Consider the following 23957-nt stretch of genomic DNA (forward strand, 5'->3'; position numbering starts at 1 on the left):
TCAATAAGATTCAATAATACATGAACAATATAATATAATTAAATAAAGAAAATCAAAATAATATTTCCCTTTACTGGGATTTAAATTCATTCGTTTTTTACCAATGAACCTTAACGACATAAAGATTCATACCAACTATAATGAAGTTGTCAGCGCTTGCGTTCTGGCTTAAACAGAACCTCACTTTTAACTATCTAAAAATCAAAAATTTAGTTATTGCCGACATTTCAAAGAATTACCTCCTTTTAAATGTAGTTGCATTGGGTTTTTCGATTGACCTTGGGTAAGCCTTTACGTGTCAAGTTCGAAGCTACCATACATTTCAATTCTTATAAAAAACTTTTTTTGCACATAGTAACAAAAAACACCACTATGTTACTAGCAAAGTTTTTTAATATTCTAACTCTACAATTCTAAGTTACGGTAAGATCAATAATGTTTTAATAGATAATATATGGTAGCTAATTATAATTTATTCTCTTTCAGCCCTGAAGAAGCCAAATTAATTCTCTTTGGCGAAAACGTTCGGCGAAACAATTGATACACATTAGAGTATTTCTTGCAGATTTCCCCAATATTTAAGAGTTTACTATTTAACTAATCTGCAAAGATTAAATTTCTTTTCTTTTCTATATATATATATATATATATATATATATATATATATTATATCACTAAAATTTTTACGAAATAAATGTTTTATATACTCTTTTAATCTTTTATACTCTACCGACTTTTAAATCAAAGATTTTTACTGCCATATTGGGACAAAATTGATTGATACTAATAGACCACAATGATTTAAAATTTTAATTTGAGTAATTTACTCGTTATTAGCGTTATTAATACAGTGAACTGATTGCTCTGTCCGTTGTTATGTGGCAGCTCAATTATTACGTGTCAAATAATGGACTGAATGATATAATTATTGTTAAGCTAATGGAATAATATTATCAAATTTGCACCTACAAAATAAAAAGTTGAAAGTTAAATAATACACCTATATATATATATATATATATATATATATATATATATATATATATATATATATATATATATATATATATATATATATATATATATATGTGGCTAAACACCCCTTTAGGGGTTACGCCGCTTACGCTCTCTAGATCTATGTTTTGAGGTAGATCAGTCCTCATGTTCCTTATTTAATTTTCTCAGTTATTTTTCTCCATTGTGTCCTATCTCTGGTTTTTCCTTTCCACTGTCGTATGCCCGCCTTGTTGAGATCATTTACAACTTCTTGTAACCATGTAGATCTTGGTCTTCCACGTCTTCTTTTGCCAGCTGGTGTCCATTCCAATATTGAGAATATCGTCGTAGTTGATCCTGATCTCCATACGTGTCCTAGCCATTTTGCTCTTTGTTGTTTTATTTTACACACTATATCTTCCTTAATTTCTTCCAGTAGCTCAAGGTTCGTTCTTTGTCTAAATTCATTTTCATTTATTTTTATTGGTCCCAGTATTGCTCTTAGTATTTTTCTTTCTTGTATTCTAAGGTTTTCCTCTTGTTTTTTTGTCATGCTGAGGGTTTCGGCTGCATACATCATCGTCGGTCGAATTATTGTTTTGTATACCTTCATTTTCGATTTCTTACTCAATAGTTTATTTTTTAGTAATTTCTTATTTGCATGGAAGGTCTTATTTGCTGTAATAATCCTTTCTTTGATTTCTGTTTCTCTTTCTCCATTGTTTGTTATTAATATTCCCAAGTACTTAAATTTTTCGACTTCTTCAAAAATGTATTCGCCTAGTCTAACCTTTTTGTTTTCGAAGTTTTTATCAAATCTCATTATTTTTGTTTTTTCTTGGTTTATTTTTAATCCCATTACATACACCTATATAGGGTGTACAATTATACATTATTACTACCACCATTACCATGCATCAAACAATATCTTTACGATTTAAAATTATTCTGGCGATTACAATTTTGTTTGTTAGGTATCTGAAGAGTTTAATTGAACTACAGCCAAACCATTTACGGAGATTGTGTAGCCGCGAAAATTTATGTCTTCTTACGCTTCTTCTGCGTTTGATTTTGACCTATATTATATTCCTTAACGGTTCGTATTTTTTACCTATCATAATGTATCTGCTTTCATGGTTGTTCGAAAAATTATTTTGTGATCTATCCACGATATTTACAGAATACGTCGATAACACTAGAAGTATAAGACTCTCTAAATCTGACCAAAAAATATGAACTTACCATTATCATGGACAATTTCTACCGAGATTCTACGATCCAATTCTACCAAGGGACAGATATGGTTGTAACAAATACAGTTTTTAAATAACACTCAAGAAGGCTTTATACTTACATGGAAAGCACCCGGTGCTTCCACACACAAAACATCTATTACCATAATTTCGCATAAATATCTAAAATCAAAAAGAGAAAAGAAGCAAAAATGGATGACAGATAAAATATTGCAAATGATGGAAAAGCAAAGAAAATTAAAAGTTAGAAATGACAACGAAAACAAAAAGTTGAATAATACTCTATTAAATGAGATAAAAGGAGAAATAAAGCATGACTAATGAAGAAATGTACTAAAAATGAAACACTTTAACGCAAACATGATGATTTCTATTTGCACAAAAAAATTAAAGAGGTACAGAACACCAGAAAACAACGCAATACAGGCATAGTTGTAGACATTGAAGGCCAGATTTTGACTACCATACCATATTAGGGATAAATTATGAAGATGAAGAAGAGAAGAAGTAACTATTAAGCGCGAAGGAGTAACTTAACGCATGGTGAAAATTTAAAGTTATTAGAGGCATACCAAATTACAGCTCTTACTAAGCTATTCAACAACGTCTACGAGACTGGTTACTTACCAATCGACTGACTATTATCAATATTTATTTCACTTCCTAAAAAAGCCAACGCTAGAAAATAAGAAGAACAGAGATTAATTAGTTTGATGAGCCATGTACTTAAATTACCGCTTATTATCATTCACTCTTGCATATACACCAAATTAGAAGAACACCTGAGTGAAGTTCAAATTGGATTCACAGCAGGACTCGGAACGAAGAAAGCACTTTTTAGTTTGCAAGTTTTAATACAGAGAGCCAGGGATGTCATTTGCGATGAGTATGCATGTTTCATTAATTTCTAGAAGGCATTTGATAAAGTCCCACATGGAAAACTAATCGATATCCTAAAAACATCAGGACTCGATGGTAAGGAGATAAGACTGATCTCAAACTTATATCTTCAACAAAAAGCAACAGTTGCGATTAGAAAATGAACTGTCCGAGATCTTTATAGTCAAAAAAGGGGTTACACAGGGTTGCATATTGTCACCGCCATTATTGACCACATACTCTGAAAACATCTTTAGAGAGGCTTGGACGAATCAGATGACGGGATGGCTGTAATTGGCCAATTTATAAACAATATTAGAGATGCAGACGATACAGTGTTGCTTGCAGGGGCTCCAAAAGATGATGGATAACGTAGAAACGTGTAACAAATACGGCCTAAAACTAAATCGAAAACAAAAATAATGATCATTAGTAAGAGCAATAACATAAACGCCCAAATTACAATAGGCGATACACCGTTAGAAAAGGTGGAAAAAATATGCTATTTAAGCTGTAATATTAAGAATACTTGGGATAACAGCTACGCAATAAAAACTCGTATTGAAAAAGCCAGAAGCTCTTTCAACGGCCTTAGGAAGATTTTCTGCAACTTATCTTTCAGTATCAATATACGCATAAGAATTGTTAGATGTTACGTGTTTGGTGTCCTCCTCTCTGGAATAGAAAGCTGGAGCCTTACAAAAGATGCCGTAAAACGATTAGAAGCATTTAAAATGTAGTGCTGCTCCAGAAGTTAAGAACAGACAAAGAAATTGTTAACACTGTAAAGAATAGAAAATTGGCTTACTTCGGCCACATCATGCGTAATAATAAATACCGACTTCTACAGTTAATTTTACAAGGCAAGATTGAGGATAAGAGAGGCCCTGGACGTAGACGTATATCCTGGCCAATCTTAGGAAGTGGACTGAAGATGGTCAATGTGGTCGCCAATATCTCTAGGAGATAGGCACATTTAGAAGAAGCATTCTTATTCGCAGTTTTATATTGACATTGTGATCACAAAAAAAAATTCCTATTCTATTGAAAGTTAAATGTGCAACTTTATACAGCATCTAATTTATTTTGCTTAAGCAGTATCTTTTGTGATCCATGATCGAACATATTTGTACTAGGGATATTTGGAATTTCTGTATTATCAAGTAGTAGTTTATCTCTAATGTTTTGTGTTTCCGTATTTTTTTTAATATATTTTAAAATACAATATGTTACATAACAAGTAACTCTAAACATTTTTGTTGAACAATTATATGTAAGTAGAAGTTCTAGTCTAATAACTATTACCCCTCGGGCGGGCGCTTTTTTTAAAATCAGCAGAGTGGGCGCACGGCGGCACTTAATGCCGCAAGCAGAAAAACGTATATGCTCCATCCGTTAGAGACAAAAATGTCAATTAACCTCTAAAATTCATACAAACAAGCTGAATTTTGCAGAGAATGTAAATTTTGAAACCCCAAAAAAGATATTGTATTCTTCTTCTACTATGAGTTTTAAATAAAAGACTTATTTTACTTCCAGAACAGATGAAATTAAACACACATGCATATGTTGTACAGAATTGTTTAAACTCAAAGAGAAATTAACGCTACTTGAAACTCAAAATCTACCACTTCCCAAAAATATACAAATCTCTTAAAGAAACTGTTCACACCGGTCAAATTAGAATTTTGTTAAAACCAAACCAAAGTACGAGGATTCGGTGGTCCACAGAAGACATTGCTTCAGCAATATCCCTGCGAAGTGTCAGCCCAAAAGCTTATAGATATTTAAGGGCCAATAATTATCCATTACCAGCTATGTCAATATTAAGAAGTTGGGCTAGCAATTTTGAAGTCAATGACGGAATTCTAAAAAGCGTTATAACGTTAATGAAGAAGAAATCAACAGATTTCAGTAGTCTTGATCGGTTGTGCGTTTTGGCATTCGATGAAATATGTATATCAAACAAAATGGATATCGATAAAAAGTACGAGCAAGTCGTTGGACCGCATAAAGCTTGTCAGACAGTTATGGTGCGTGGATTAGTTTCAAATTGGAAACAACCTTTGTACTACGAATTTGATCAACCGATGTCAAAAAAAATTATAAAAGAAATGATTTCTGAGCTTAATGGGGCAAATTTTATTGTTGTTTCCATTACAAGTGATATGGGATCAAAAAATATTTCATTGTGGAATCAACTTGACGTTGGACATAACAAAAATTGCTACTTTGTTCATCCATCTAATGACAAGTTAAAAGTTTTTGTTTTTGCTGATGTACCCCATCTAATTAAACTTGCAAGGAATCATTTAATAGACCAAGGATTCGTCATTGACAACAAAAAGATAAATATTGATTATTTTGAAACTCTTCTTAATATATCGACATCTGAGTTAACATATGCCCATAAATTAACCCAGCAACATTTAAATATGAAAGGATCCATGCGTCAACGTGTACGCCCAGCAGTGCAAGTTTTATCTAACTCTGTAGCAAAAGCCATAAAGCACTGTGGGGAAAAAGGTCTTATGCCAAAAGATAGCTTTTGGAAAGAAGCCTCCAGTATGGTCCAACTCTTCAACGATTGGTTTGATTTATTTAATTCCCGTTCTAAATTTACCCACAATTGCACTGGAAGGAATGCTTTTGATACAGGTATTCAAACTCAAAAAAATCTATTGAATGAAATGATGATATTCGTTTAAACAATGAGAGTAGGCAGTCACAAGGAATTGATTCCTTTTCAAAAAGGAATTTTGCTGTCAAGTCAATCATTATTAAAAATGTTTGATTATCTAAAAACAAAATATGAATTGGATTATTTACTAACTGCCAGGCTCAATCAATATGTCCTCGAAAATTTTTTTTCGTATATTCGAGGGATGGGAGGCAGTAATAATCACCCTTCGCCTCTGGACTTCAAATACCGACTTCGATGGTATATTTTGGAAAAACATTCGGCAGCCATATTTACAGAGAACCGAGCTACCATAGAATCTAACGAAGCTTGTTTGTTGGACATATTCGAGGATTCTCAAAGTTTGAGTGATAAGTCAAATGTTGAGACTGCAGAAATATGTTTAACTCATAAAATGTTAGCAAACCTAACCAAATTTAAAGAACCTGTGAATGATGAAGAAATTGTTAAACAAGAAATTATAACACCTTCTTTCGTTCAACCATGTTGTTTCCAAAAAGTTATAGATGATGAAGCAGAACAGTTGTTGCAAAATTTTGAAATAAAAGAAACAGTAAGCCAAGAATCACTAAAATATATAGCAACTTCGTGGCATTTAAATATAAAAACAAGTACTCTTTAGTAACATCCACATGTATAGACACAAAAAATGCACCTGATTGGATAGATGCTCTTTCTCGAGGTTCTCTCGTGCAACCCAATCATGAGTTATGGGAAGTAGCATTGAACTCGAGTCTCAGTTTCATAAAATGCATGGCAATTCTTTATCTAAAGAAGTAAAAATTTTTCACAAATTAGCTGAAAACACGATGGCCGAAATACAAAATACCACGGTTCCTTATGAGGTTATCCTGTGTCTTGCCAGAACTAGAACTTATATAAGACTGAGAGACCTGAATAGGAAAATAAGTTTCAAAAATGCTCAAAGAAACTTGGAGAAAAAGATGACAAAATTTACTAATTTTAGAAAGTAGACCTACAACTTTTATCCATGAGAATCTTAATTCGGGAAGCCGACGCCGCATAGGAATAAAAACAAGTATGTATTATATTTTGTAACAAGTTTTTTAGTATTATAGTATAGTGTATTATTGGAAAGAGATGTTGTATTTGCTCTTATATTTTATATAAGAGCAAATACAACGAAGGTTTGAAATTCGTTGAATATCTTAGTAATTTAATAGTTCAGTTTTTCTTAATTAATCCGGTCAATGAATTCAAAACATTCAATAATAGCTATATAAGATCAAACTGACAATAAAACGCGTTTTAAAACCTCATTTTTAATATAAAAAATGTAAGAATATTTATTATAGTATGTAAGAAAAAATATACCTAGTATTTACAAAGAATGTAAGAATAGACATTAGCGGAAAAACGATAATCTTTATATTTATATCAGCATTTGTCATTTGAATATATAATTTATGAACTTATCGATACTGAACAAGTCCGTAAAAATAGCTAATAATATTTATAAAATTCGTTTTAAGTATATCCTACCCTAAAATTAGCTATTATAATTTTAAGTAACTGAAAATTCTGCTTTCAACTACGCTAGCACCATTAGAACCAGTAGAGTTTTACCTCGCACGTGACGTCACGCCAAGCGACAGAGATGTTGTCAATATGCGCATTGGCATACCGTGTGTAAGTGTATCGTGGCCGAATGCTAAGAATAAGTTGGATCAGCAGAACTACGAATGAAGAAGTACTGAGAGAAATGAACACACGCCCTTATCTGGTCAATGGTATCAAGATTAGAAAAACGTCATATCTAGGACACATAATGCGCCACAGGGAATTTGAGCAGCTCCAGGTAATATAAGAAGGCAAGATTGAAGGTAAAAGAGGCACAGAACGAAAGAAAAAATCTTGGCTACGAAACATCAGAGATTGGACCCGCACATTGGACAATTCTGCGTAAAAGCAAATAAACCCGAATCCAATCTTTGTAAACTTGTCTATTGAATTTAATTTAGATATAGTACATTGGGGGTTAATTATCAATTATAATAATATAATAGAATGTAATTGTAGAATATTGTTAATCAATGTCACTTTTTTATTGAACACATTGAAGTTTTTGCAGGATACTTAGCGTAGTGTCAAAGATAATTCGGCCAAATATCCATATTCTAGCTAATAGAATATTCTGGATCATAATCTGGATATAAATATATTATATTCTGGATCAAATACTTTTGTTTAAATAATAAAGCTTAGTTTGGCTGGTCTATTATATTCAAATAATTGAATTTTATTTTTGAGTTTATTGGCTACAAAATCTTATAAATACTTTGGGAACAAACGTAAAAAGCGGGCAGATAATTAAAAGTTTATTAACATTTTTATCCGGGTATATAAATAGCGATAAAATCTGTTTTCCAAGAGAAATAATTGAATCCCTATAGAATAATCGACAAAGATACCATACGTTTATTAAATTAACATAACATAATTGAAATAAATCCCAGAAGGCCTTATCCCTATAATTTTCCTTTAGCAGAGCTTTAATTATAGCCTGGAGTAAAGGACATAAAAGAGCGGAAAATAAACCCCCGATGTTTTATGTTTTTGTGAAAGCGGTTTTTAGGCAATCAAGACTTGTTGCCCGTAGGCTTTCGCCTTGTAATAAGAGTTACCTTTGCTTACTTATATATTTTCCTAAGAAGGTTATTAGAGCTGCTTACTTTTATTGTAAAAATGTTAAAAGCTTCTTCCGAACCATATTTTCCACCGTTTTAATGTATTGTGTTTATAATAAATGGCTTAACAATGTCATTCAATTGGAAGTTTTAGTTACATCATTTTATAATATTGTTCGGAAGCTATTTTCTTGTGGCATTTTAAATTAATTACTATTTAAATGGGAATAAGCCACAATTAAAGGTTGAAATACGTTTATTGACGTTTCAATTTCCACTTCGGAAATCGTTCTCAAAATACAAACATTAGTAAATTATATATTAAATACAATTTACTAATGTTTGTATTTTGAGAACGATTTCCGAAGTGGAAATTGAAACGTCAATAAACGTATTTTAACCTTTAATTGTGGCTTATTCCCATTTATATATTAATTAACATCATTTTATGTTTCTGTTTTGAGTTAGTAATATATTTTAGGGTAAAGATAATAAAATATTTATGTTATAAAATTTATTTTATTTTCCAAATATGACAATACACAATAAATAACAGCACAGAAATCATTTGCTTTGATATTAAAAAACCTAGAAAGTTATATTTTGTTTATCTTAAGTGGGTTTTGGCCTTTGTCCTTAAATTTTTTCCAGTATGACCTCTAATATGCTTTGTTTTTATAATTGGATATATACAAAATCTTTAATCTTCTTTTACTTATTCCAATATTGTTATATATTTTATTATAGTTGCACTTCTTGCTGATTCCCTAATTATTTTCTCTAGAGTAATTCTAAGAAGTTTTTTTCTTTGTGACGATACTGTTTGTGATGACACCTGAAAAAGCAAATGCGAACAGATGTAGTGACTACCGAACAATCAGCTTAATGAGCCATTTTTTGAAAATATTTCTTGGATATTTGCTCTGAATGATGTACAAAAAAATAGAAAAACAACTTAGTGACACGCAAGAGGTGCAGAGATGTCGGCTATTTATTTTATATATTCCAGATCACTGGCTATTTATTTTATATGCGTTTTATTGATTTTGAGAAGGCTTTTCAGCTAGTAAAATATATTGAAATGATAGCCACTCATCATCAGGTAGGTATTTGTGATAAAGACCTACAGATCATTAAAAATATTTACTGGTATCAACGTGTAAACATCAGGAGTGGCCAGAAAAATTCTAAAGGGTTTTAAATATGAAGCGGAGTTAGACAGGGCTAGATCTGTATCTGTAGAGTAGGGAGGCACAATTATTGACCCATTGTGCATCCTTCCAGGGGGCTGTCACCCTTAGCTCATTGTCCATCCTGCCATTTCTAGGAAGGAAGTCACCGGGAGACATCTCTCTTATTATTGTTCTGAAGCTATTTTCTTGTGGCATTTTAAATTAATTACTATTTAACTGGGAATAAGCCACAATTAAAGGTTAAAATACCTTTATTGACGTTTCAATTTCCACTTCGGAAATCGTTAAATGTTTGTATTTTGAGAACGATTTCCGAAGTGGAAATTGAAACGTCAATAAACGTATTTTAAACTTTAATTGTGGCTTATTCCCAGTTAAATAGTAATTAATCTCTCTTATGTGGGCAGGTGTGGGCCAGGACTCGCGGAACGCGTACTCTCGTATTAACGATAACTCCGGGCATTTACATAAGACATGCTCTACAGTTTCGTCTTCTCGTTCACACTTCCTACATAGAGGAGTGTCTGCTAGCCCCAGTGTGTGGAGATGTTTGCTTTGTTGACAATGACTAGTTAAAAACTAACTCTCAAACGTAGATTTTTCCTGGTCATTCCCAAGAACTTCGTTCACGTTGACTCCTCAAGGTTACTTAGTGTTACCCTGGCAAGTTTACATCCTTGCACTTCTTCCCATCTTTTTACGGTTTGCATATGGGAGTGACAGTTGACAATTTCCGCGATTGTTGTAGTTGACCAACCAAAACTATCCCAGGTCCTAAGAGTCTTAGGCCTGTCGCTTTCCTAGATAATTGGTCAGCAATGCGGTTGCCTTTATTCCTATTTTGTCCTTTAACCCACCTCAGGATGATGGTATTACCATCCAAAGCTTGAGTTAGTGACTCGTGACACTCCATTACTAACTCTGATGTGACACGTGGTATATTCAAGGTTAGTAGCGCTTGTCTGCTATCTGTGCAGATCATTATAGTTTTCCCTGCCTTTTTGGGTTATCTATTTTGCGGCTATGGAGATACCAGTCAGTTCTGTCTGAACTACGCTGCCCGTACCCCACTTAATTCTTAGGTTCAGTGATCTGGAGTATATCCCGCATCCTGAGCCTTCGTTCATTTTGGAGTCATCGGTATATATGCAATAGGCATTTGTCACGTTTGTCTCCCTATACTGTCTTGTTTCGATCTTTTAGGGTTTCTTAAAGGCAAACTTTGGTCCAGTTGAGTCGCAGCCTGCCTGTAGCAGTGGCAGAGCATCCAACTCTCCCCGCCAGAAACGAGTTTTTAATTGTCCCATTCCTACATTAATGTTTGCACCAGCTGAGCGCAGTCGCATCATTGTCGCTAGCGCCACCTCTTTGACATATATATCTAGAGGCGTGATGCCAATGATTAACTTCATTGCAGCAGTTGGTGTTGTTTTCATGGCACCTGTTATATTTATGCAAGCCATCCGCTGAATATGGTTAAGTTTGTTAATCGCTGTTGCCTGTAGCACTTTTGGTATCCAAGCAATAGCTCCGTAAGTTAGCATTGGCCTAATGACAGCAGTGTAGATCCAGGCGATCACCCTGGGTGTAAGGCCCCAGGTGCGTTCGACCATTTGTCGACACTGCTCATAGGCAATATATGTTCTTTTAGCTCTACCATCTAAGTGTGAGTTCCATGTTATATTCCTGTCAAGGGTAATACCAAGGTATTTCACCTCGTCAGAAAAATTTAAACTGTAGTTTAGAATTCTTGGGGGTATTAAGCCCGTGATTCTTCTTTTCCTGGTAAAGAGAACCATCTCTGTTTTCTTAGGATTTATAGATAGTGATGTTCCTTGCACCATGTTTCTATTAGTCGGAGAGAAACTTGTGATCTCTCACATAATGTGTTCTCAAACTTACCGTTTTGCAGAACAGCAATATCGTCTGCATAGGCTATTGTGTAGAAACCGTTGCTGCTGAGTTGGTCAACCAGGGTATATAGAACTATGTTCCAGAGTAGTGGTGATAGAACCCCTTCCTGTGGACACCCCCTCGTAACTATGCCTCCGACAGAAAATTTTCACAAAATTTATTTTAATATTTTATCACTACAGCTGTTTCGGCAGAGTGCCTTTCTCAAGTGATCTATTTTTGGATGTGTTTACAATTTAAAGTCAATTTAACGAAATATGTTGAGGAGGGGAGAACTGTTTGTTTAAAGTTGGTCATTCAGAATTATGTCTGTGTTTTTTAATCTGTTAATTTCCATACATTCTAATAAAGAATCTATTATTCCAAATCGCCTGTTGCAAGATATCGCAAAGTAATTTGTAGTTTCAATTTTTGCCGAAAGTGCTTCCCTCATAATTTTAAGTATTTTGTTTCTTAATTTTTAATTGTCAGAAAAAGAAAAAGAGGCAGACCAAGAAAAAAATGGATACAGCAAGTAGTAGAGGCGGGAGAACTTAAACAAAAATCACTCGAGGAATTGAAAATAATGGCAGGAAACAGAAAAGAATTGAAGAGGTGGGTAAATGGAAATTAAAATAGCTAGCCCAAATCCGACACCCTGGTAGGGTAAAAGGAAGGGGAGAAAGAAAGAAAGAAAGAAAGAAAGAATTTTTAATTGAACTTTGTCATATAGCTCTTTAAATTGGTTTTCAGACATACGTAGATGATGATGATAGACGTGGATCTTTCGTTGTCATTTTCAGCGTTAACGTTTGTGATGCTCCTTTCTCATTTCGCCGCATCACCGATTGTCTAGTTTACCAACGTCGACGTCTTCTTTGTCGTCTTTTCTGCTTATTTCTCAGATGTTTTTTACATACTTCAAGTAAATGTTCGCAAATAACCGACACGCACGATTTCATTTGTCGACTTTTTGAAATGAAAAGAATAATTGAAGCCTTTATGTATGCTTTTCAATTTGATTGAACAATGTAATTGAATCATCCACATTGTTCAACCAAATTGAATAGTGTATTTCGGCCTTTAGGATATGTTTTTACTAAACTATGTTGTTTTGTTAAAATTTGACAAAAAGACAAAATCCATCAAATTTCGTATTGATTAAGTAAAAATTTTTCGTAGATCAATACTTATTATTCTACTGTATGTCTGCTATACATCACTAAGCATTTCATAGCGACAGCTTTTTTATTTTCAGTAATTTGTTTCTCGTTAGGAAATCAAAAAATCTAAGCGGCTGACTTCTATAAAATTATTTAAACAAAATTAAAAATCATTGCAACTACTTTAAAATCCTGCGGCACGCCTTTGGAACGGAAATTGAAAATAAAAGTAAACAAAGGCTTCGCTTTACAAAGACCATTAAAAGACCTTTCTTTGTGATGCTGCATATGATGTCAACGCCAGAGAATATAGAACTTTAAAAGAGAAATGGGTGATTGCGGTTTGTTGCGAAACAGTTGGAAGATTGAATCCAATGTTAAGTCAGAATAAAATGGTTTTATTCTGAATTTTAATGAATTTGTATACCTTTAGTCAATAATTCTCGTAATTATGTGAGTTTATTTAATATTTATTATTCTGTTAGATAACAGAGAAAATAAACTCGATCGAAAAATGATTTCCGGGCACTAAGTTTTCTTTACAAATTCTGATTATTATATAGATTAATTTTTACTAACTGAACACTTTTTTTAGTTTTTATGCTGTAATTTATTAATCTCTTCCAGACCAGTGATACAAATATTTACCGGAATCTCCTTAATTATTGAGCTGCTACCACAAAATGCATCCTGGAACTCTATCATATGCTTTATCAAGATCAAGGAATACCATATTATGAGCATTAGTTTCTTTATTCCTGCATTTTCCATCAGCTGGCTTGGTACTTGATACATGCTGATGATGTTATGTTAGTTGGAAATGCTAAAAGGGATATAAAACAAAACTGAAACAGTGGAGACAAGCTCTTGAGGAAAAAGGTTTAAAACTTGGTAGTACAAAAACACAGTATTTGAAATATTCATTTAAAGATAGAGATGAATAATAACTTTTTATGGTTACATTATTGTGAAAAGTAATAGTTTTAAGTAGCTAGGATCGGTATTATAGAGTAATTGGGAAATATACGAAGATGTATCTAAAGTTACACAAAAGAATACAAAGATAAATTGGGCAATGGTGATTCATTACTTTGATTTTAAGGTAAAAAAAAGTATTGTTTAAAAACACAAAAATTGTTTTCTGAACAAGAAATGTGTACATTACAATGTAAAGATATATGTTATCAGTTTTCTTCATCATCTTCATCTCCTTGGATAAGTGTTTGATAAAAAAGATTTTTATTGTTGTGTATTTAAGTTGTGATACATTTCAGGAACTCCGTGCTTGCATAGGAATTGCAAGTGATCATATTTTTGAAGTTATACTTCTAAACGCGCGTTCGACGTTAAAAATTTGTACGGGAGTGAATCGACAAAATCATTACATAATATGTAAGATATAGATAAGAGAGAGACAGAAGATATATTTTCTCTCTCTTTTTTTCTCGAGAATAAGAATATTCCTTTTATAAATATATTTTTGATATTGGGGTATATTTATTTAATTTATTAATAAAAATTTTCCAGCATAATTGTTGTTTTTGTTTAAAAAGTAATTTAGCTTTGGCCTGAATATGTTTAAATTTGAGATAATTTTTGTAATTCGTGGTATTTTTATATTCCAGATATGCATCTTAATTATTATTAACAATCCATTAACAACCAATAAGGTGCACTCATTATCCCACCAAATAGAATTTGGAGGTTTTTTACTTTTACCTGAACGAGATTTCATTGACTTAGAAGCTGCATCATTTATTACTTTCATGAAAAATTCAAAGGAGATATTATCACTGCTATTGTTATAAATTTGTGTTTCAATTAGGTTTTGAAAAAGGGTCCAGTCAGCTGAAGATTTAATCCATTTTCTAGAGGTTGTTTTGTTAGTGGGGATATATTCCCGAGATATATTAATATAAATAGGGAGATGGTCGGAGCCAAGTGTATCATTTAGAGGATTCCATTCTGAGTTACTTAAAAGACTAGGTGAGATAATAGTAAGATCTATGGCAGAAGGTCGTTCGCTGGATATGACTATCTTAGTAGGTCGTCCGTCGTTTAAAATAATCAGGTTAGTTTCATCTATAGCCTCTACAAGTCGATTTTCTTGTGAGTTATCTACTATAGAACCCCAAAGACTGTGACCACAGTTAAAGTCACCGCATATAATGACATCACCCTGTAGTTGTGAAAAAATATTACTCCAATCAGTCTTAGGTGCTTTTATTTTGGGAGATTTATAAATGGAGGCTAAGGATATCTTAAGTTTATCAATATGCTGCGCATACTTTTATTTTGGAATTAAAGTTTTTACGGATTGAAATTTCATGATAGGATAGGGAATCTTTGATAAGTATGGCAGTGCCACCGAATCCATCAGTTCTGTCTACATGTAATGTATTGTAAGCTGGTAAATGAAATAATTTCTTTTTAGATAACCAAGTTTCACAAAGTATAATTAAATCAAATTTAATAGAGTAATGGTTAAGAAAATTAGCAAGATTAACTTTATTTTTAGTAATAGAATTACAATTCCATTGCAATATATTTATCATCTACTTAATAATAATTTTTGTCACTATTACTATCACTATATTTTATTGTACCTAATATTGTTTTGAGTTCTGTTTGTGTTTCCTGAATAACTGGTGGATCTGGGTTTAATAAATTAAATTTTTTTAACATATTTTTAAAAATGAAAGGAAGTTTCTGCAGGATCTGTGATTCTAATTTTTCTTTGTATGACTGGAAGGCTTCTCTGTGTGGATTAGAAATGACAGGATCTGAAGCGCTATTTTTAAGTTTAAATGAAGGGGGTTTATTAACTGAAAGTGGCGAACTTACTTTGCGCTTTCTCGGCTGTTGAGAATGACAACGTGGTACCCAATTTTTATTACACGTGGAAGGAGAACTGTTCGTAAAACTATTACCGTTCATCTCAGAGAAATTATTTAGGTTATTTAAAATATCGAAATTATTATGTTACTATTTTAGCGTAAGATAGATTTCTTACAAAAAGTTCAGCTTCTTTAAATGATACATTTTTTTCAGAGATTATCTTTTTAATTTTTAATTGTTCCTGGTATTTCGGACAATTTTTTGATACGGACTGATGGTCATGCGTTTCACAGTATATGCAATAAGTGTTAGAATTGCACTCGATATCGTTATTTTTATAGTGGTTTTGGCCACATTTTTTACATTTAGTCATGGTGCTTCTGCAGTATTTTGCTGTATGACCATATCAAAGGCACTTAAAACACTATACGACAGGGTGTATGTATGGCTCAACAACAAATCTCACTAAATCAATTTTAACAAATTTTGGCAAATTATTTCCTTAAAATGTTAACACGATCATCTGTCTTGGGACAAACTGTGTCTCATTATCGGAATCAATAATCCAACGTTTTATTCTTTTTACTTCTACAACTTTTTGCTCACTTTCAATATTCTCCAATATATACTTTTCGGCCAAAAAAGTGTCAACCTCTCTAATAATTGCCTTTTTATGGTTAAAAAATATAGGTATATAAGCGATCAAATTATTATCTTTTATTCGTTTATGTTCTATAATAGCATTTGCAATATTATAAGTCTTAAAATAATTTTTACCTTATTTCTTTCAATCAATTTTATATCAATAACATCTTTATTAAAAGTAGTATCTTTAAATAGATAATGACCAACTTTTACTGCTGATAATCGACTATTTTTATTCACTGGTTCTACAACAATATAGTACGGTCCAATGTGAGTCGGAACATATTTGTTGTCTAAATTATATATTTTGTTATCAATTTCCATTTCCTGATGCCTACCGTTTCCATCTGGTGGGTCTTTTCCAGACGGGGAAGCATCCCCGTCGGAAGAGTTACTCATTATAAAATTATAAACCTGTACTTACCTTATCTATGAGTTTATGAAATACCAAACCAAACAAACCTGCCTAAATTCGAGCAAAATGTAATTAAGCGTGCTTCACGAGCTAACCGTATAGTTCGGAAGAAACACCAATACTAGAAGCTTATTATCGGAATATTATATTGCTTTATGGATGCACAGTTACGAACTATTTCATTTTTTTTTTACTAAAAACTCGACTTCTTCTCGATATTTTGAAAACATAACTATTTTTTTTTTCAGATGCATGAAAAATTTCATCTTTTTTTTGTTTCTTGTATGTAAAGTATCTTGAAATTTTTGTAGTAATGTTATTCAAATTCTTTTATTGTTTTGTTTTTTAGTTTTGATCTAAGATGAACTTTCAAAAATATATACTTCAGAAAAAGGTTTTTGTGTCGAATATTGAAATGGAAAATCGTAATCCATTGCCAACTTCTTTCTGGAATAAGCCGTTGTTTCTCACGAAACAAACAGCATATAAAATATTCATAAAAAGAATATGAGGTTAGAAGAGACAAAAAGCTGTAAAACAAAAAAATTTGAAAAGAAAATCCACTTCCTGTATATTGTGAATAATATATTTACATTATACAGAAAGGATTATATTTACAATATACTATACTATTCAATATAGGTCAACAACTAGATTGTTACTAAAACAATACGTAATACAATATGCATATATCAAAAATTCTGGATAATTTTTATCAGTAGCGTTGTTTTTTACTATAATTTATTTAACCCTCTACACGGCACATTAATACAGAAATGATGTCATGTTTTTAATCAATGTTTTTGGTTGAGTATAGTACACATATCACAGTAGTTTATAAAAATGTTAAAAAAAAAACAGCCTGAGAATCTTTTCTGAGTTGGTTGATTTTACAACCAGGATCCAGTTTTGCAAAATAATTTTCCATAAAATTTCTGGTCGAAATTTCAACCAGAGGTGGTAAATCGACAATTCATCAGATTGCAACCCTGAAACAAATTTTGGAAAAAACACTGGAATATGGTATTGATACTCATCACATATTCATAGGCTACTAAGCAGTCTGCGACTCTGTAAATAAAAGAGAAATATTCAAAGCAATAAAAGAGCTAGAAATATCAAATCAGTTGGTAAATTTAACAAAACTAACTCTTGAAAAAGTTGAAGTAGAGTACGAATTCAGGAGGAACTGTCTGAACCTTTTAAAACAAATAACGGGCTGCGCCAGGAAGACTCCCTCTTTTGTATACTGTTCAATCTCGCTCTAGAAAAAGTAATACGTATGTCACAAATCACAACCACTGGTTCAGTATATAATAAATCAGTGCAAATCCTGGCCTATGCTGATGATATCAATATTGTTGGGAAAACAGAAAACGCTGTACGAGAGTCGTATGTAGCATTAAAAGAATCAGCTACAAAAATGTGTTTAATAATAAACAGCAACAAAACGAAGTATATGAAAATAAGCACGCAACCACAAATCCTACGACGTCGTATTATGGAAAATGACGTAATCGAAGCAGTGAACGAATTTGTATACCTGGGAGCACTCCTTAAAACTAAAAATCATACTATCGTACAATTTGCACGGCCAACAGATGCTGTTTTGGGCTTAATATCCTCTTTAAATCTACAATTATATTGAGATATACAAAAATAACACTCTACAAAACAGTAATACGCCCAGTCCTAACATATAGTTTAGAGACCTGGACTCTAACAAAAAATACTGAAATATGTTGAAGGATGTTTCGAAAGAAAAGTACTAAGGTGAATTTATGGAGTATTAAATGACAATGGAGTGTGGAGAAGAGAATACAACTTTGAACTTTATAGAATATACCAGGAACATGATATCGTAAAACATATTAACATAGGACGTCTAAGATGGATAGGGCATGTAATGCGGATGGAACAAAATGATCCAGCTAGTAAAACGCTCCTTGGTAGACCCATTGGTCAGAAAAGAAGAGGAAGACCCAGAACAATCGATGAATATATGAGAAATATGGGAGTACGTGCGTGGCAGAGAAAGTCGATGGATAGGGACGACGGGAGATTAATTCTTGAGGAGGCTTGGACCCACACAGGGTTGTAAAGCCAGAATGATGATAATGTAACATCAAAATGTCATATATTATTCCAAATAAAACCAGATAATTTGAAAAAAGAACCTTAAAATTGTAAAACCTTATTAAACAATCGTAATATTTATTTATTGTGGAAAGGGGCGAAACATGTTATGCTGAGGGGTAGCATACTTCACATTTAGCACAAGCTACGCTAGATCTTATTAGGTGCTTTCCTGTACTACATCTTACACATCTTCTTGAAGTCGTGTTGGTTGGTAAGTGGTGCTCGTCAACATTTGTCAGTCTACTATCTACTTTTTTACATTTTTTATATCACCAACTTGGATTTTTTCTTGAAGAAAATTCGTTTACAAGTATTTTCCAGAATGCTTCTGATTACTACTTGTGTTTCAGGCTTGACTCGAGTCTGCTTTATTAAAGCTGAAGTTTTATAAATAATATATGCATTTACAATACTAGCATCGACAAAATAGTACCGAAGTTTCTACCACTACCTTCGAGACTTCAAGACAATGCTGTAACAAGAATGAAGTTTATCGAAAAAATTAACTCCACCATATTTCGATTATAATCTTGAACACGCTTTGAACATTGTTCTGTTATTTTTGATCCTTCTTTAGTCATACGCTAAACAGATTTGTCTGTTACATTGTGTATGGCTCCACCCACAATGACACATTTTTTTCGCTTACGCTTCTTTTTCTTATCGGTCTTGGAAATATTCTTCTGAGCTTTTCCTGCTTTTTTAGCAGCTTTACCACTAGTCTTAGGAGGCATTTCGAACACAGAAATTGATTTTTTTCTAAAATTAAAATTAAAATTTTTTTTTCTCTATTTTTCCATTTATGTAGTGTAATATTGCTGTAATATTATTATATGGAGCTGAGACTTGGACATTAAAAAAATGCAATTAAAAAAGAATCGAGGCTTTCGAACTCTAGTTATACCGCCGAGTTTAAAAAATATCATGGGCTGATAGAATTACAAATAAAGAAGTACTGGAGAATGTTGGTAAAGAAACAGAACTAATCACCACTATACAAACCAGAAAACTGGAAAACCTAGGCCACGTGATGAGGGGATCAAAATATGAAATTTTGAGACTCATCATACAGGGAAAGATTCAAGGAAGAAGATCTGTTGGGCGAAGACAACACTCATGTTTAAAGAATCTACGTGATTGGTATCAGTGTAGATCGATTGAATTGTTTAGAGCAGCACGCTCAAAAATAAAAATAGCCATTATGATTGCCGACCTCCGTAGGGAGACGGCACTCTAAGAAGAATATTGCTGGTAGCAATACTGTCAGAATCGCCAGTCTGTAAATTTTTATCGGGTGTCAGTTCATCTGTAGGAAATTTTTTTCTATTGGATCTTATAGTCCCACAACCAAACAATGTTTGATTCACAAAGCTTGAAAAGCAATGTAAAGCTGGTAAAAAAATAATCAAATTAGGCACAGGCACACTTTTCTTCAAAAGGCTGGGTCAATTCCAAACAGTTCATTTACCGAGAGGACCCTCTTTATTGCTTTGTAAGGCTGGTAAAAAAATAATCAAAGTAGACACAGTCATACTTTCCTGAAAAAGGCTAGGTCAATTCCAAAATAGTTCATTTACCGAGAAGACCCTCTTCATTGCTTTCCGTTTTGCCTTCATATACAAAAAAAAAAACAAATAGCTAGAGCATTGTAGACCCCTTACTTTGATACTTGTTTTTATTGGCTTTATCTGAATGTATTGCTTTAGTCTGGTTCTGCCTTTGAAAGCAATCATGCTTTCATCTACAGCTAAATTTTTACTTGGACTGTAATATTCTTTTTGAAATTTTTTCTTCATAAAGGAAATCAAAGGTTTCACCTTTTGCAACTTAAAATTTAGGTCTCTCCTTTTTGGCATTTCCTGGTTATTACTAATATGCAAATATCGTAGATTTTTTAAGAACTTTTTTATGGACATGATGCTAGAATGCCAGAATGCTCTATCTGAATGAATACAAACGTCATCTCGGCAAGTGGTTACAACCTACGAGAATTAGCATACCAATAAACGCTTTTAGTTCATTCAGTGACAAATCCAACTTTGTGATTCAGTGCCATTTTGCTGAGCATAATGATTAGACTCGTAGACCATTATTATCAAAAGATCCTCTTCAAATAATTCCAAAAAAAATATCAAGCGGTGACTAGCTTGCTATATTCGAACCCGAAGATTCGGAAAATGTTACTGCTTTAAAGATATGAAGTAAGATTGGCTCCTTCGTTCAGTAATATTGATTTAATTGAGTAGACTGGTGTGACAACCAGATTTGAAGTTTTTTCATCAGAAGATACAGATAGTCTTCTATTAGGATAGCTACGATCTGATGGCAGAAAATCGGGGTAATGCACTTAATTACCGCTGTTGAAATCAGAGTCGTTATCATGTTATTTTTTTATAACTTCTTTTTTCTCTCTGCGATGTAGATCCTGAAGATAGTCGTATAGTGGGAAAAATATCTTCAACATCTGATCTTCTCCCACATCAGACTCAATCGCCTGAAGATACCATCCAGAAACTAGAAAAGATCATCTGGTTCACCTATTGACAACTCTTTTAAATTCAGTTTTATTTTAGATTCCATACTAAAACTAAAAAGACTGTCTATCTTACTGGTCAGAACTGATGTAAACAATTCAAATACGAACGAACCCAATCAAACCATACAGTTAACATACACTCACGCCAACATCCATATATTTTCTATACAGTAAACTGGATAAAATAACATCAATTTATTTTCGATGAACTGTATTTGAAGGTTATGTAATAAAAATTGTTAATATGGCGTAAAAACAAATAAACAAAATAATTGGACCAGAAAAATCTATGATATTTTTTAACTTACCCATATATTTATTGTTGAAAATACTTAATAGCTTCCTACACAAAAAGACTTTTGAAGTAACAAACACTAAACACGTGTGAGCACTACGTTGTTTGTTATCCACACTGCTTGCATTTCAACCGGTTAGTCAATATCTCGTGCTAATTCAGGAATTGGCTTCATAATATATCAGCAACCTACTAGAAACATGCACACTAAGCAACTGGCGCAATTTTAAACCAGTATCTCTTTGTGAGACTTATTGTTTGAGACTGGTTGAAATATCGACCTTCTCTTCTTAACATGCCCTATCAAGTCCCCTTGACGTTGGCGATTAACATGGCGAAACTATCTCTGTCTTGAGCTATCCTAAAGAGTTGCTCAGCTTTCCTCATTCCTGTCCACTCCCTGATATTCTTCAACCAAGAGGCCTGCTTTCTACCAATTCCTCTGCGTCCTTCGATTTTACCCATCATAATAAGTTGAAGAATACTATATCGGTCTCGCCTTACTACGTGTCCAAAATAGGCCATCTTTCTACATTTGATGTTATCAAGCAGCTCGCGAGCAGCATTTGATCTCTCAAGGACTGCCACATTTGTCAGCATAGCCGTCTATGGAATTTTTAGTATACGTCTGTGCAGCCACATTTCAAAGGCCTCCAGACGATTAATGGTGGATATTTTTAATGTCCATGCTTCGACACCATATAAGAGGACTGACCAAATGTAGCATTTAACCATACGCTTTCGAAGTCGAAGTTGCAAGTTATCACTCTTTGAATTATATGACCATCAACATATAATCGTGCATCTTGATGTGCTAAACGGCTAAACACCATGTGTTTTGTTTTTGATCAGTTTATGTTTAGGCCAAACTCTCTTCCCACTGTATCAATGGCATTAAAAAGGCATTGTAATTCATTCATGTCATCACTTTAAATAACTGTATCGTCTGCATATCTGATCGTATTTATCAGAATTCCATTAACTTTCACTCCCCATTCCAAATTATGCAGCGCTTCTTTAAATATTCTATCTGAATATAAATTAAATAACAGTGGGGATAGTATACAACCCTGTCTGACACCTCTTTGTATTTTACATATTTCTGTTGATTTTCCGTTTATGCGAGCTGTCGCTGTTTGACGCCAGTATAACTTTTCTATGAATCGTATGTCTTGACTATCAACTCCTTTATCTTTTAATATTGTAATTAATTTGTAATGCTGTACTCGGTCAAAGGCCTTTTTATAGTCAATAAATACAGCAAAGACGTATTTCCCTTGATCTTGACATTTCTGCAGTAATACATTTAGTGCAAAGAGGGCGTCCCGAATTCCCAGTCCATTTCTGAAGCCAAATTGTGTTTCATCCTGGTCTTCTTCACATTTATCTCTGATTCTACTGTGGATGATGCGTAGAAATATCGACCAGTAACCTATAAAGGGATAAAAAAAAATAGTTTGTATTATCAAGGTGCGTAATAGGTTGACTGCCATATAAAAATCATAAAAATGCATTTGTTGCGAAGAGAAAAATACTTACTTCGTTAATATTCTTTATTAGACAAAAAATTATAATTTTATATTTTTATTCTATAAAGTATTTTTGTTTCAGATCACTATTGTCTTGAGCATCGTCCTTGCATTAGCAGCAGTTAGCAAGTTGTCGAACAAATCCGAGCTCTTCTGGATATCATACCATATGGCACAAGGTTCCCAGGGAATCCTTGTGTCACTACTAGTAACATGCAACTGTCAAGTTCTGAAGCTATACACCAGAAGCTTAAAATCACGTGCTTCTAAGCACGTGTCATGTTACGTCAACAATAAATCATCGAATAATATGTTAAGTAAATCTACTAGTCTTCAACTACTCACGTGGGAACCCATGCCAGATTCGGTCTAAATCTGAAAATAATAATTATTTGTATTTTTGTTTTAGGGTCACAGGTACATGTGTTATATTTATATTAAAGGAATAAAATATATTTCATTTCTGTGTTAATATGTTATATATTTTATTATCTATCTGTAGTATTTAAAAATCAGAACTGTAAAACATAGTCTAGGGGCCAACTAGGTCACCGTGGTCTTTTTAATTTTGATAAATTCACCCAAGTTTATTTTACGTATATTGAGCTGCTGATTACGAATTTAGAGGATGAATTTCGATTTAAGTGTTCAAAAAATTCTTATAAACAACTTTATTGTTTATAAGAGTCCAGCTGGTAAACTAAAAGTAATATTGTCAAATAAGATTTGTTCCTTGAAGAAAAAACAAAGAAAATGACTTATACAAAACTTTAATCCAATAATTATAACTAGAGATATTGTAAAATTTGTGCAACATGGTTACAAGATAAGTAT

The 23957-nt window shown here is 32.8% G+C and overlaps 1 protein-coding gene across 1 annotated transcript in view; it reads left to right on the plus strand.

Annotated features, from left to right (window-relative positions):
* Positions 1-23595, plus strand: part of LOC140435031 (adhesion G protein-coupled receptor E3-like) — a 799910-nt gene extending 776315 nt beyond the window's left edge. The window contains exon 7 of the mRNA XM_072523706.1: positions 23206-23595. Within this exon, the coding sequence (XP_072379807.1) occupies positions 23206-23496 (291 nt within the window). The 3' untranslated portion in view covers positions 23497-23595. The remainder of the gene's footprint in view (positions 1-23205) is intronic.
* The last annotated feature ends 362 nt before the right edge of the window (positions 23596-23957 follow it).

This window comes from Diabrotica undecimpunctata, chromosome 2, assembly GCF_040954645.1.
Source record: "Diabrotica undecimpunctata isolate CICGRU chromosome 2, icDiaUnde3, whole genome shotgun sequence".
NCBI lineage: Eukaryota > Metazoa > Arthropoda > Insecta > Coleoptera > Chrysomelidae > Diabrotica > Diabrotica undecimpunctata.